The sequence below is a fragment of the Pongo abelii genome, chromosome X (genome assembly GCF_028885655.2).
Source record: "Pongo abelii isolate AG06213 chromosome X, NHGRI_mPonAbe1-v2.0_pri, whole genome shotgun sequence".
In the NCBI taxonomy this organism is placed as follows: Eukaryota; Metazoa; Chordata; class Mammalia; order Primates; family Hominidae; genus Pongo; species Pongo abelii.
In genome coordinates this window covers 124863561-124880070 of record NC_072008.2, presented here as the reverse complement: position 1 = coordinate 124880070, position 16510 = coordinate 124863561, and the positions used below count along the sequence as shown (strand labels likewise).

The 16510-nt window shown below is 40.4% G+C and overlaps 1 protein-coding gene across 1 annotated transcript in view; it reads left to right on the top strand.

The window, feature by feature from the left end:
* The window catches only part of KIAA1210 (KIAA1210 ortholog), a 71595-nt gene that overhangs the window by 29499 nt on the left and 25586 nt on the right, over positions 1–16510 (top strand). The window contains 4 exon segments of the mRNA XM_002832037.3: positions 3926–4094; positions 11428–11554; positions 12201–12335; positions 15521–15676. Coding sequence (XP_002832083.1) covers positions 3926–4094; positions 11428–11554; positions 12201–12335; positions 15521–15676 — 587 coding nt within the window.

Here is a 16510-nt window from a genome sequence, read left to right as displayed (position 1 = left end):
TAGTCATTTTGTTAATTTAGGAACATAAAAATGTGTTAATGTACAATTTTGCTGCTCATACAATGATTATGTTTGTTGAATTCATTATTACAGCCTAAATAGTTTATTAGACATGTTTTTATCCAGTTATTCAGTGTTTATAGATTGTGTCACAAATGGAGCTATTAGCTGCTGACTCTCTTCTCCCTGTCTTTGCTGGATTATTAGAAGGAGGTTTGCAACTCAGATTCCCTAGCTTTGCTTTCCTCCCTTCCACTATGGGATTTTGAAGCAAGAGGGGCAACAATTGCTGTGTTTCTAAATCTTCTGAACATAAAGTTGTTCCCCTTTCAGAAGGCCAGAATGAGATCCACCTGTCAAGAATCAATAAATCGTCTGGGCACAGTAGCTCATACCTGTAATTCCGGCACCTTGAGAGGCAGAGGTAGAAGGATCTCACTTTCTTGCCCAGGCGAGAGTACAGTGGCATTGTCATAGCTCACTGCAGCTTCAACCTCCTGGGCTCAAGAAATCCCCCTGTTTCAGCCTCCTGAGTAGCTGGGAGTACAGGCACTAACCACTACCCCCAGCTAATTTTTTTTTCTTTTCTTTTCTTTTCTTTCTTTTTTTTTTTTTTTTGAGATGGAGTCTCGCTCTGTCACCCAGGCTGAGAGTGTAATGGCTCGATCTGGGCTCACTGCAAGCTCCGCTTCCCGGGTTCGTACCATTCTTCTGCCTCAGCCTCCCAAGTAGCTGGGACTACAGGCACCCGCCACCACGCCCAGCTAATTTTTTGTATTTTTAGTAGAGACGGGGTTTCACCGTGTTAGCCAGAATGGTCTTGACCTCCTGACCTCGTGATCTGCCTGCCTCGGCCTCCCAAAGTGCTGGGATTACAGGCATGAGCCACCGCTCCCGGCCTTTTTTATTTTCAATACAGATGAGGTCTGGCTATGTTGATCAGGCTGGTCTCGAACTCCTGAGCTCAAGCAATCCTCCTGCCTTGGCTTCCCAAAGTGCTGGGATTACAGGTGTGAGCCACCATGCCCAGCGTTAAATATTTTATTATTGTAGAAATTATTTTTTTCTGAAAACATTTTTAAAAGGGATCTTGGAGAAAATATACATTTCCTATTTCATTTTCATTTTTTATTCTTTCTCTCTTTAGGTAGAATTGCCAAGTTTTCCTAACCATGCCCCTATATAGGCAAATTCTAGTAGATAAGAAATTGCCCAAGTCATCCAAAACAGAAATTACTTAAGCAGCAATTATCAAGCAAACAGTTCTATAATCTTTCGTTGCTCTACTCCATGCTGGCTTCTGCCTCCAATTATGCATATTGTACAGTTCACTATTCAGTTACAGATATGGGGCTGCTTCTAATGAGGTAGAATTGAATCCAGCCCTGATAAACAAGTAATTACTGAGTCCCTAACACTAGCTCACATTTATTGAGCACTTACTACATGCCAGATCATATGCTAAGCTCTTTACCTATGTCATCTATAATTTGCATCAACTCCTTATAAGGGCCAGTGTTTAAACTATAGTATGCTGAAGGATGACTCTGTTCAGTGGTCTCAAGTCAAAGGAAGTGACAAGCCGTGTTGGTATTCTGCGCTCTCCAGTGGACATAGCTGTTACTGCATGCCTTGCACTGTGCTAGTTGCTAAGGGGGATGTTAAGGAGGGCTTGCCTACAGCCTTGATGTAGGGGCAGTAGCTAAGACATAGGGAGCTATAACTTATTTCTTTCTCACGGATACCCAGAACATGGTAAGTACTTGACCTTAATAAATATTTGTTGAATAGATGAATGAACGAATGAATGAGTGAGCAGGCTAAGAACATTCAGATGCGAAACGTTTGATGCTAACAGCCAAGTTTTAGGTGTTCAGAAGATAGAGAGAAGCATGAATTTCACTGATTGGTGGGAAACTAGACTTAAGGCAGGCCTTGAAGTTTAGGAACCTTTACCCTGGCAGGTTCAGGAGTAATCGGTGCACAAAGAGGTCATAGCATTTCAGAGCTAAAGGAACTCTAGTTCAGCATTTCTCAAAGTGTTTTTTGCCAGACATTCTGCTTACGCACATTAAGAGATAATATTGTTGCCTGGTTTCTTGGAACTTCACCATATACATAACCATTTTGAAGTTTCAGAAAGGTTTTGTTGAAAAGCAAGCTACTGAACTTTGTCTAATCCAGAATTTTCCAGATTGACTGGACTACGGATCCCTTTCTCATACAACAAACCTTATGAGCATCCCTCTGAACACACTTTGGAGATGCTGATCAGGTGCAATCCTTTAATTTTCCTGCTGAGTCCCAGAGAGGTTGAGTGACCTACTCCAGATCACAGAGCTAACTGATAGTGAATTCAAGCCTAGGATTCCAGAATTTTCTGACTCTTGGATGGTGCTTTCCATTACACCATTAAGCCTTTCATGATGGCTGCTGCATTGGCAACTCCCTTGTCTGGACCCTTCATTGCCAGCACCGAATTGCTGTGCTGATGAGACCTTCTGGAGACCAGACAGTTGAGACCTGGAATGAGACAACTTAGTTGGCACTTGTTGCATGTGAAATCAATAAGAGCTAATTCCTTCCCTCTGAAGAATGCAGCATTAGCCCTCTCCCCCTTCTCCCCTTTAGTTTCTTAATAAGCACAATAAAGACATATGTGCTTATTAAGAAACTAAAGAGGCCCAGCACGGTGGCTCATGCCTGTAATTGTAGCACTTTGGGAGGCCAAGGCGGGTGGATCACTTGAGCCCAAGAGTTCGCGTTTGAGACTAGAACTCAACTCTAGTTCTAGAACTCAACTCTAGTTTCTAGAGCGTTGTCTCTACAAAAAATAAAAAAAATTAGCCAGGTGTGGTGGTGCGTGCCTATAGTCCCAGCTACTGGGGACGCTGAGGTGCGAGGATCGCTTGAGCCCAGGAGGTGGAAGTTGCAGTGGGCCATGATCACGCCATCGCACTCCAGCCTGGGTGATAGAGTGAGGCTCTGTCTCAAAAAAAAAAAAAAAAAAAAAAAGTAAAGCCCAAACAGACAGTACCTTAAGGGCATTTAAAGCTCACACTCCTCACTGCTGCCCTGGTAATTATTATAGATAGAGCAAACTCTCATTTATCTGCATGTGCAAAGGACAGCAGCCCTGTAGATAATCCAAAGCAATTGGCAAGAGTTGAAGAACACACACAATGATCATCTCTCTCACACACACACACACACACAGACACTCCTTGAAAAACTCTTTGGTATCTGATTTTGACATGCCTTTTACACAGGCAGCTTCTTCGCCTGGGCAGCTCTTTCTTCCTTCTGATTCCCGGCCATCTCCCTTGCTCATAAATTCCTTCCTCAAGGAAGTGTTCCTGGACTGCACTAACCAACCACACTCACTCTTTGGGTCTGCATCCTTTGAGCACGCAGGCTGGGAAGTATCAACTGCCACTTAGACTTGGATTTCTAAGGATTCTGAAGTGTTTTTCACATTTGGGAGCTTGGCTCTCCTATTGGATTGCAATGACTTCAGCCACTGGGGTAGAGTCAGGGGAGTACTAAGTGCTTTCATTGTCTCAATCATTGCTTCACATGAATGAACTTCTTAGGACAAAGAAAGAGGTGTATATGTTAATAGCTGAAATTGAGAGGCAAGTGAATTCCTAGTGAGTTTGACCTGAATAGCGGCTGCCCAGAGATCACAAGCTGTGGCCTGGGCTTCTGCTTTTACCAGTAACTCAGACACTTTGTTACTCAGTTATTAAGGGGATGACTAATCAAATGAATGTTGAAGGGTGCTGTCAGCATTGGGGTTGAGTCCCAGCTCTGCAGGCCACCTGAGTGGGATCATGGTCCTCGTTCCTCCCATGAAGTCTCTATTTCCTCTCCTGTCTTCCCTTCTACCATCACACTCTGCCTCATTTTCATTTTTCACTTCCAGGAAAGAAGAAATGCAAATTTAAAGCCCTTAAGAGCTTTTTTGGTAAGAAGAAGAAAAAAGAAGCCGAAGATACCCAGGAAGAAGAAATGCTGGAACTGAGCTTGTCCAGCAGCAACATTAACATCTCTTCTCTGCAGCCCATTTGGGAAAATCAACCAACTAAGGCCAGGTCAGCTCAGATGCGGTGGAGAGTGATGGGGACAGGGGAAGAGGCAGGCAGTTGGATCTAGGTCACCTTTCGGCAGCCAAATCACCAGGGACACCAAGAGTCCCCACCTGTGGGGGCCAGGCTTGCAGCCATTGCCAGTGCAGTCATGTCCGGGGGAGGGGGGTGGTGCTTTTCTCTGTGTGCATATGCATGTTTGTTGTCTGAGCTGCACAGCTCAGTGGGTTGGAGCATGGCAAATGCATACCCCACTTCCCAAGAGCACTGAATAAGAGGGTGCAGATATTTAGGGAAGCCCTGCCTGTCGCAACTAAAATAACTTGAGATGTGGGGCCTGCAGCCAATGAGGAGCTGAAGGCCTGTCTGATCTGGTAAGAAGGGCCTACATCATTCAGGAGGCTTGGTCTGGTTTGCTTGCCTGGCTCTCAGACTGCAGATCTAGTCAAGATCTCATAACAAGTGATGAAAACCTCATATAGTAAAGCTATCTAGCTGGAAGTGGGGTGGGTCATGAGCATGAGATCACTGTGTTGCTGTAAAAACACACATGCGAGCAAACAACCCAGATCCCTTTCTCCCTCCATCTCAGGAGACTAGGGGAAATGCTATAGTCACAGGAGGCATGGGGAAGACTGTTTACAGCTACCACTGCCACCACTATTCAGATATTCATCTACAGTGCCCAAATTTCCACATCCTATTGTGCTATCTGGACACCTAGGATCCCCAGCTGTCTCTGGATCAATCAGATCCCCCTCTATGAAGTTCTGCTTAGGCCTGTTCTCCTGGCCTTAAATGCCAGACTTATCTGGACTCCCCACAGAGCTCACCGGTCCTGCTGCCCATTCCAACCAGGCAAAGCCTTGAGGGAATGAGGCAGTTAGCTGACATGTTATACTGTCCCCAACACCTCCCCCAATACATTCTATAACATAATGGCCTGATAGTTATCATATATGGCTCCTTAAGAACAACCTTCATGAGTGCATCCAGTGTGAGGAATTTCAGGTAGTCTTGCTGGGAGTAGGGGAGACGGTTTTGAAAGAGGGGCTTGTGTAGTACCTCACAAGTAATACTATTATAGCCCATTGCCTTGCAGTGTTCAGTAAGACTAAGACTAGCCCTGCTAAAACCCAGGGGCAGGTCGGGGAGGGGCATTCAGGTTTACTATCTCTGCTAAAGTTTTACATTTCTCCCTTTTACTTGTTCCTTCCTTTCCAGAAGTGTGTGTGCACGTGAACCTGAGAGAGAGAGAGAGAGAGAGAGAGAGAGAGAGAGAGAAGGGGGAGTTTTTATTGTGTGCAAGGAAATTCAAAGAATATAACTTAGGGGGCCTGAAGGTCACCCCTGATCTCAGTCTTCTGTTTAATGTGCTAGGGGAAGAAACCCTGGAAAATGTCACTCCGGAGAAGGGAGATCAGCTTTTTTCATTCACTGAAGCAATCAATCATAACGAAACTTATGACCAGCCTTCCCCTGGCCTGTACCATAGGACCAGCATCTATTTCCAAGACTGTATTAAGCTGTATCTGATGGAATGGACAAATCCTGTTCCTTCATTTGATTTCTTAATAAATGCTGTTGTAATAATATACTTCACTGCCCTGAATTAAGGCTGGGATTTTGTTTGGGAGTTTTTATTTTTATTTTTATTTTCGCCTCCAGGGAACAGATCAATGAGCACTAGATATGCTAAGTGGACAAGAGTTTTCATTTCTGACAGACTTGGCCACAACTGGTGCTAATTTAATCTTTTGATCGGGGGGGCTTGGCACTATAGAGCCAATTCAACAGTTTCACTCTGGTTAATGCACAGCGTGGAAATGAGAGACATTTCTAAGCCCACTCATAGCCCAAGATTTCCTCTCAGTTTTTCTGCAAAAAGCAGAGGAGGCAAGGTGGTCACAGATGCTACACTGGTTCTGAACCTGATTTGAGCCAGTAGATCATAGAGCAGCAGTGAATGAAAGCGTGTTATGTGTGCATACTGAGCATATGTGTGTATATAGAGATGTCTGGAAACATTACTCTCTCAATGCTGGGTCAATCATACATATGCCCATTAAGTGTTTATCTAGAGAGTCACAGTAATTTTCTAGAGAGTCACAGTAATTTTCTGCTGGACTGCTGTTTTATAAAGCAGACTACGTTGCTTCCAACACCAGGGCCACCTGGATAGCAGAGTTTTATAGGGGAAAGGTAAGTAGGAGTTTAGTAAAAAGTAGCAGACATCTCTCTCCTCTCCTCTGTTGTTGGCCCACAAGCCATCTTAGGGCGGGTTCTGTTTTAATCCCCATAACATGAGATTGTCCTTATAGTGTGTCATTATCAAATATATCCATATGAAGTCCCCACAGGCTCATAATGACAGGGCGGGTGCTAGCCCCACAATGCCCAAGCTGCTACTCTAGTTACCATTTGAAGATTTTTTTTAAAGTGCCAACATAAATGTATTGTTTTGTAATAAAGATAATAAGTACAAAAAGGGCATTTAAACATTTTTAAGTTTATTTTATCTGTTTTTAAACATTGCTATCCCTCCCTAAAAGAAACCCTGTACCAATTAACAGTTTTCCCCTAAATAACCACTAATCTACTTTCTGCCTCTATAAATTTGCTCATTTTGGATATTTCATGTAAGTAGAATCATACAAAGGTTGTTTCACTTAGTATGTTTTCACTTAGCATGTTTTCAAGAGTCGTTCATGTTGTAGCATATATCAGCTTACTTGCTTTTTTTCTTTTCTTCCTTTATTTTTTCGTGTCTAATCTCATCTTTTATATAAACATACACATTTTCTCCTACCTAACAGGAATAACTTTATCATTTAAAATTTTTATGTTTCTATATAACAGCTTTCTTGAAATATAATTCACATACTACAAAGTTCTACCTTTCAGTGTGTGCAGCTATCACTATTACCCAATTTTAGGACATTTTGTCACCCTAAAAAGAAATCCTGCACCCAGTAGCAGTCATTCTCCATTCCCCTCTCCTCTTTCAAACCACTGATCTGCTTTCTGCCTCTATGGATTTGCCTATTGTGAACATTTCACATGAATGAATTATACAATATGTGGCTATTTTTGACTGGCTTCCTTTCACTTAGTATGTTTTCAAGGGTCATTTATTTAAAATCATGCATCAAGAACTTGATTTCTTTTTTGGTAGCAGTTTTATTGAGATATAATTCATATATTATACAATTAAACCACTTAAATGGTAAAATTCAACATTTTTTGTAAATCCACAGAGTTGTACAATCATCATCATAATAAATTTTAGAACTTTTTCATCACCTCAAAAATAAACTCCTGTACCCATTGACCAGTCCTCCCTATTCAACCTTCCCCCGATGCCCGCCAGGCACTAGAAATCATTAATCTGCTTTCTGTCTCTGTGGATTTACCTATTCTGGACATTTCACATGAGTGGAATGTGATCTTTTCTTACTGACTTCTTGTACTCATTATAATGTTTTCAAGGTTCATTCATGTTGTAGCATGTATCAGAATTTCATCCTTTTTCTACTGACTGTCCATTGTATGACTATACCACATTTTATCCATTCATCAGTTAATGGATATTTGGGTTGTTTCCACCTTTTGGATATTGTGAATAATACTGCTATGAACATTTGTGTATAAGTTTTGGGGCAGGTATATGTTTTTATTTCTCTGGGGTATATACCTAGAAGTGGAATTGTTGGGTCAAATGGCCGTTATATATTTAACCTTTTGAGGCACTGCTAGACTGTTTTCCAAAGTGGCTGGACCATTTTAACACCAGCAGTGTATGGGGGCACCACTAGCAGTGTATGGGTGTTCCAATTTCTCCACAACCTTGCCAATGCTTGTTATTATCTGAATTGAATTTTTGATTCTAGCCATTCTAGTGGGTATGAAATGGCATCTCATTATGGTTTTGATTTGTGTTTCCTTGCCAACTGGTGATGTTGAGCATCTTTTTCATGTACTTGTTGGCCATTTGTATATCTTTGGAAAATATATTTGTATATCTTTCTTGTTTGGAGAAATGTCTATTCACATCATTTTTTTATTTTCTAATTGGACTATTTAAATTTTTATTATTGAATTCCTTAAGAATTCAATAAAAAGAATTCCTATTAGTAAGAAAGAGTTCTTTATATGTTTCAGATCCAAGACTTATAAGATATATAATTTGCAAATATATTCTTCCATTATGTAGTTCATCTTTTCATTTTCTTGCTAGTAACCTTTGATGCACGAACATTTTTAATTTTGATGAAATCCATTTGTATTAGTCCGTTCTCACTGCTATAAAGAACTACCTGAGACTGGGTAATTTATAAGGAAAAGAGGTTTAATTGACTCACAGTTCAATCATGGCAGAGGATAAAGGGGAAGCAAGGCACGTCTTACATGGTGGCAGTAGAGAGAGAGTGCAAGCAGGGAACTGCCACACACTTTTAAGCCATCAGCTCTCATGAGAACTCACTCACTATCACGAGAACAGCATGGGGGAAACTGCCCCCATGATCCAATCACCTTCCACCAAGTCCCTCCCTCAACATGTGGGGATTACAATTTGACATGAAATTTGAGTGGGGACACACAGCCAAACCATATCACTATTTATCTATTTATTTTTTCTTTTGTTACTTGAGCTTTTGGTGTCATATCTAAAAATCCATTGCCAAATCCAAGATCACAAAGATATACTCCTATGTTTTTTCTAATAATTTTATAGTTTTAGCTCTCATATTTAGGCCTTTAACCCATTTTTAGTTAATTTTTAAAATTACACTTTAAGTTCTGGGATACATGTGCAGAATGTGCAGGTTTGTTACATAGGTATACATGTGCCATGGTGGTTTGCTGTACACATCAACCCATCATCTACATTAGGTATTTCTCCTAATGCTATTCCTTCCCTAGCCCCCCACCCTTCAACAGGCCCCAGTGTGTGATGTACCCCTCCCTGTGTCCATGTGTTCTCATTGTTCAGCTCCCACTTATGAGTGATAACATGCGGTGTTTGGTTTTCTATTCCTGTTAGTTTGCTGAGAATGATGGTTTCCAGCTTCATCCATGTCCCTGCAAAGGACATGAGCTCATCCTTTTTTATGGCTGCATAGTATTCCATGGTGTATATGTGCCACATTTTCTTTATCCAGTCTATCACTGATAGGCACTTGGGTTGGTTCTAAGTCTTTGCTATTGTGAATAATGCTGCAATAAACATACATGTGCATGTGTCTTTATAGTATTTTTATATATGGTGTGAGATAAAGGTCCAACTTAATTCTTTTGCATGTGGATACCCACTTGCTCCAGCACCATATGTTGAAGAGACTGTTCTTTTTTCATTGAATAGTCTTGGCACCCTTGCTGAAAATCAACCATAGATGTATAGGTTCATTTCTGAACTCTCAACTCTATTTCATTGATCTATATGTCTATCTTTATGCTAGTGCTACACTGTCTTGATTACTGTAGTTTTATAATAAGCTTTGAAATTGAAGTATAAGTTATCCAACTTTGTTCTTCTTGTTCAAGATTATTTTGGCTATTTGTGGTCCTTTGCATTTCACTATGAATTTTAAGATCAATTTTCTGGAAAAAAAAAAGCCAGCATGAAATTCAATAGGGATTGCACTGAATCTGTAGATCATTTTGTGAAGTACTGCCATCTTAACAAGTTTAAGTCTTCCAATGAATGAACATGGGATTTCCTTTCATTTATTCAGGACTTTGGCATTTTTTCTCATCAGTGTCTTATAGTTTTCAGATTATGAGTTTTGCACATCTTTTGTTAAATTGACTTTTAAGTTTTTATTCTTTTGTTGCTATTGTAAATAGAAGTGTTTTCTTAATTTCATTTTTCGGATTGTTCATTGCAAGTGTATAGAAATACACTTGCATCCTTCAACTTTGATGAATTCGTATATTAGTTCTAGTCATTTTTAGTGTATTCATTAAGAGTTTTATATACAAAATTATGTCATCTGTGAATAGAGATAATTTCACTTCTTCCTTTCCATTCTGGATGGCATTAATTTCATTTTCTTACCTAATTTCCCTGTCTATAATCTCCCATACACTGTTGAATAGAAATGATAAAAGCAGTCATCCTTGTCTTGTTCCTGATCTTAGGGGGAATACATCCAGCCTTCACCATGATATTAGCCGTGGTTTGTCACAGATATCTTCTATCAAGATTGAGTGCATTTATCATGGAAAGGTGTTGAATTTTACAAATGTTTTTTTCTGCATCTATTGAAATGGTCGTATAGTTTTTGTTTTTATTCTATTGATACAGTGTTTGGCATTCACTGATTTTCATACATTAAGCCAATCATTCCTTGTAAATCCTACTTTGTCATGGTATATAATTCTTTTTATATGCTGTTGGATTCAGTTCGTGAGTGTTTTATTGAGGATTTTTGCATCTATATTCATAAGAGATATTGGTCTGTAGTTTGCTCTTCCTGTGATATCTTTGGTTGAAATTTTTTAAAGGTAAAATACATTACCGCACTCCAAAAAGGAGTCTTTCATGTCTTTAGCCTTGCATTTGTTTTTATCTTTCTTCTGATTTTTCTTAACACATAATTATCATCAACCTGGCACCATTCCCAATCAGAAGGTATTTTCATCTGGATTTAGCAAGCTTGGGGAAGGGAGGGGCAGGTGGTACATAAGATGACTTTGAAATAGGATAGATATATTGTAGAGCTCTTGTGTGAAAGAGGAAAGGATTTGATGAATTAAAGCCTTGTGTATCTGTGAAGATCTTTGATATTTTTTTAAATCAAAACAAAAACACGAGAGAAATTTGGATGTGAAAGATCTTTTATAATTCTCACTGTAATAATAGCAAAACTCATGGCCTTTCCTCCCATTCCCCGGAATTGCCACTATTGAATTATATACTTTAAATGGGCAAAATGTATGGCATGTAAACCATATCTCAGTAAGACTGTTATGTAAAAAGGATATATGCTCATAATGTAAAAATTAAAATTATACAGAAGGACATGAAGTAGAAAATGAAAATTTCATTCCTGTCCCTAGTGTGCCATTCCTCAGAGGGAACCACCTCTAACAATTTGTGGATATCCTTCTAGACTTTTTTCTTTGAATATGAACTATATATGTGTGTATATATTAAATGGGACCATACTATTATCTTTTTCACTTACTATCTCATGATAGTACTTTCTATGTCAGCACATATGCATCCCTGCTCTCCTTCTGAGGTATCTATGGTAGGCCATATTATGAATATACATTTGTCTTCAGTTCCCATGGCCCTTGGGTTGCTTTTACAAGACCTTTCCTTTCTGTCCAGGGCCAAGAGCAGCATGGGGAGCAAAGCCCTATCCCATGATAGCATCTTCATGTTGGGTCCTGAGCCTGAAAGATCAGCAAGTAAAATGTTTCCTTCTATGGATTCCCAGAGAGGCAGACCTCAGCAGGTAATAGTGGACTCAAGCATCAGTGTCTAATTGGACTACTTCTCTTCTGTTCCCTACTCTAACCCTGCCAAAATTAAAAGGAGTGGGAACTTGGTTCTGCTTCTCAGCTGATCCTACCCCCACAGGGCTGTTGTAAGCCTTGAGTGACAGAATGTATAAATACATAATGTGCCTATTACCTGGCACACAGTGTTGATTAGTATTGCCATATTCACTTCTTTTTTTTTCTTTTTTCTTTTTTTTTTTTTTTTTTTTGAGATAGGTCTCACTCTGTCACCTAGGCTGGAGTGCAGTGGCATGATCATGGCTCACTGCAACCTCAACTTCCCAGGCTCAGGTGATCCTCGCAGCTCAGCTTCCCGACTAGCTGAGGACTACAGGCCTGTAACGCCTGGATGATTTTTTTGGTACTTTTTGTGGAGACAGGGTTTCACCATGTTGCCCAGGCTGGTCTCAAACTCCTGGGCCCAAGCAACCCTCCCGCCTTGGCTTCTCAAAGTGCTGGGATTACATGCATGAGCCACCGTGCCTGGCCTATATTCACTTCTCTTAACATACCATAAGAATAATTATTTTGGCAGCGACATTCCACTGTTTATGTGCTGGCATACCAATCCTCAAGTTTTTTTCTCTCTCTCTTACACAGAGATCCCATATTTCCAGAACTCTGCCTAAACCTAGGAGTAAGGTGCCTGGAGTTGTGTCTGGAGCCATGTCAGAAGCCGTGCTTCAAAATGTGCCTACAAGTGCAGTCTGGGTTGCTGGCCCCAAGATCACTGAGGTAACAAAGTGGAATTGTTCAGAGCATGGGCAGCTGAGTCAGAAAGACAGATCTATGCTTGAATTCCTACTCTGCTACTTACTGGCTGTGTGACCCCTGGGCTAGTTGATTAACTTCTCTGAGCCTTCTTTTCCTCATCTATAGTGAGTATAATATTAACATCTACCTCAAAGGGTTGCTTGTGATGATTGAATGAAGACTCAGAGAAGTTAAAGATGTTGCTCAAGCCCACCCTGGTAGTAAATTGTAGACTTGGAAATCTGACCCAGGTGTATTAAACTCAAACCCCATGATCTTTCCATTACCCCAAGATGCTCAACTTCTTTATACCTGCCTGGACAGAAAGAAGGGTACACCTTAGCGCCTATGTAATGTAGCATGTATGTAGCATCTTGCCTCCAGCTAATCCTAAACTTATGGTAGGGATCCATTGCTCAGTCAGACTATAGCTATGATCCAGAAATGCTTCAGGGGGAGCTGAAGATATTGTCAAGGAGACAACCCTTAACAGCTGCCTTCCCCATCTCAGCCTGTGGGTGGAATTATGCCCAAAGGTCCCTGTGTAAGTGGGAAGAGAACAAGGAGGAGACCCTTCTCCACTGGAGAGATGATTATTTTCCATTTGGCAAAAGGTAAGTAGGGCTTATTTCTGACATGTCTGCTAAAACCCCATATCTCTCACTCTGGTTTCCTTTCTTTTGGATCCATTAGCTATAGAGGAGAAAACACAGATAGACACTAATGGTGTTGACCCTAAAGTTGTTAAGCAGCCCCTAGGGTCAGAAGACTATTTCCCTCTTGTACTACAGCAGGAAAAGTCACTTCCATGAACTATTCAATCTTCAGTTTTAAACATCAACACTAGCTTTCACTCACCTCCATAGTTACACTCCCTGCAGCCTCACGACCATGACCAAGTGGCACAGTGTTCTCACATTCAGAAAGAGGAAACTGGTTTCTTGGACTCCTCCTTCTTTCCCCTCCTCTCTTAGTCCCAGCAACAGAGAGACTCATATAGCAGAGATATTCCATTTTTTTAAAAAAATTATTTTTTGTGAAAATTAAAGGAAAATATTCTAGGGGCATTACTTCTCACAAGGAAGTGGTTGGGGAAGGCCACAATAGCCTAAAGGCAAGCTTTCTTAAATGTTTGGCTTGGGCCTACACCTCACACTTTTGGCCTGATCCCTTAGTTGATACCCTGGAAAACAAGGCTGAAGACAACATAGGGTATTAATAGGACCTAAGTCATCAACAACCAACCTGACCTTTGCATGGGAAATTTCCCTTAAGTACCAAAATGACAACCCCAATGGAAGGATGGTTGATAGCATTAAGTCAAGGGTCCTGACACCCAGTGCTACATAAAAGCTGGGGCAAGCATGGAATTGGCCAGTGGGGTCAATTCCCTTGAAGGGGCAGGATTCTAATGGATTAAGTGACATTCAGAGCAACAAGGAGATTGTGAAAGAAGAAATCCAGGTATACAGTTATGTCAGAAATACTGACACTGAGCCAATTTTATTTCCTGCCAGATTTTCACCTGATGTCCTATCTGAAGTGTTAGGAATGTGGATGCCTACATTACTCTCCAAGACATTTTCTGTTCCCTTTGTTTGAGCACAAATAGTTAAAAAGATACAACGGCAGATTATTAGCATCTTGCTGTTGTTGAATCAAATTGAATTTAGTCATTTAAGAAACTGAGACTTCAAAACAGTTTTTCTTACTGCTCACGGGCTTGACTGTCCCTCAGCCCTTCTTAAGGAAGCAGGCACACCATCTGTTCTGGTTGTTGCCTTTAAACTTCTTGAACTTGGGCTTCAGTATGGGCTCTCCCTTTTCTGGCCCCTATAATTAGGAGACACGAATTTACAGTGATCAAGAACAAGCGCTATCAAGCTGGACAGACCTTTCAAATGCTTGCTCTGCCACTGAGAGAATTAGGGCAGGTTACATCATCTCTCAAACTTTGTTTTCCCCATCCGTAAAATGGAGCCCACAATAGCAAATGCTTCAAAGAATTGTTGTGAGGCTTCAGTGAGATCTATCTACGGAGAGCACTCCCTGCTTAGCACATTGTAAGCTCTTAGTAAAAGTTAGTTGTCATTATTGTAATTATTATTATTAAAGCTGGGCTTGGAGTTGGTTGATATGGCCTCTCCCCAAGAGCTCCCAATGGGGCCTGGTAGTAATAAGGAAGCACTGGAGAAACTGGCCAGGAGCACCCAGGAGCATAACCTTGGTAAGCTTCACTGTGGTTCCTTCTTTGGCTACAGTGTCTGAAGGCTATCTGCCCTGAGCTGAGCAGAGTCTACAACAGAATCAAGTATGTCAACTTCATGACAGCGAGAATTTGTTTTGTTTATTGTTGTAGACCCATTTCCTGGAATGTGGTATAATGCATTGTAGATGCTTAGCCAGTATTTGTTAAAGATAAAAAGCAGGGATTCTGACCCACATCAAGAGGACCATGGCAGAGACCAGTGCCTCAAAGTCAAGTGTACCATTTTCTTCAAAAATGAAATCAACTAAATTGTCTGCTGAATCCCAAGGAAAGCCCAAATGATCAATTTTTGTCCTTTAAGGAAACCATTCCGTAGATTTTCTTTAAAATCTATAGATTTTAAAATTCTGTAGATTTTCTTTAAAATCCCAGAAAATCATTATTGACAGGATTAAGATAAGCAACTAACACAGTCAAGATTCAATCCAAATAATTCCTGGAATAATAGGAGCAAAGAGTGTAGTTTGGATGCCAATTCCAGGTCATAACTCAAAGACTCGCCTCTACGAGAACTGGACTTCCAAAGTCAAATTCAGACATTAAAACAAAGATCAGAACTAAATGAGATTTGTATTTAACATCAGTAAGGAGATAACATCAGGGTTCTGATCTTGCACGAACAAGCAATTTGAAGTTTCTGTCTTTGTTTGGGGATTGGCAAAAGTGTGCAGCACCCCAGAGGGGAAATCAAGGCTAGTAGTCTTTGGTTTGAGTAGGTACTAGAAATGAAGACGGGGAGGTAGGAAATTCTTCCCTGGGCTTATTTTTTTCACTTTGGATTCTTAGTCCTTCAACCAACTTTGGATTCCTTTCTCTTATTAAAGAATAAGAGAAAACCACTAATTTGGGGAAGAGAGCACAGGTTTTAACTTGTTCCTTCTATTCTCTCTCTTGACAGAACCCACCATCGCGCCGACGCCGACTCAGCATCATGCCACCTGTTATCCAACCTGAAATAATTTCTAAGAACTTGGTGGAAATCTCTCTCGATGAGGAGTCACCTAAGGATCCACAAAAGAAGGCTTTACCACATGAGAGTTTGACAGCGACTCAGGTGAGTATATATTAAGGGGCAGGTTGAGGGGCCTCACAGATCAGAGGCATAACTTCTTCTTGTATCATCTATTCTCCTGCTGGAGCTCAACACTAGGGGGATGATTGGGGAAGGAGCTGACATTCTTGGCTTTTGATTTGCATGGTGGTTTTCCATCCAATTCTACAAACCAAATAATCACCATTTTAATGTATAAGCAAGGGAAGATAGTATTTTCGAAAAAATAATAGTTTGCAGATGTTTTGAGTTATTTCATGAAGATAAAAATGCAGACTTTTACTGAAGCATAGACTCTACACTTAGAAATCCAAAAAATATCAGAGGTTAGGGCATATAGTATTATTTGATAGACACATATCCATGTGAAAAATCAGTTGACACATGAGAGGGCGGTGTGTCTATTTCATATGTCTAGGTTTGTCAACCAGATAATATCAATCAGCGTATAGTAGTGTGTGCTCATATCAACACTTCCATTCTCAAACTAATGTGTGTTTAATTGAATTGGTTGTTGGTGAACTTGAAAGGGCTCTGAGAGTGAGGTAGAGTTTAGAATGATTAACCTTTGGAAATAAAAAGTAAACAGAAACCTAATTTATAAGGAAGAGAATTGGCCAGTCAGAACAAAACTCTATTTTGATGTTAAAAGATCCTATGAAGTGAAGCAGCCCTCAGTTAGATATGTCAACAAAGAAACAAATTAGGTTAAAACCAAAGTTAAAGCACAGACTGGTAGTAGGTGGATGGATGCTTATAGTTTTATGGATCTGGGCTATGACTACAAGTATTTTCTGCAGAATGCCACTAAATCAGATGAATTGGGATGTATAATCT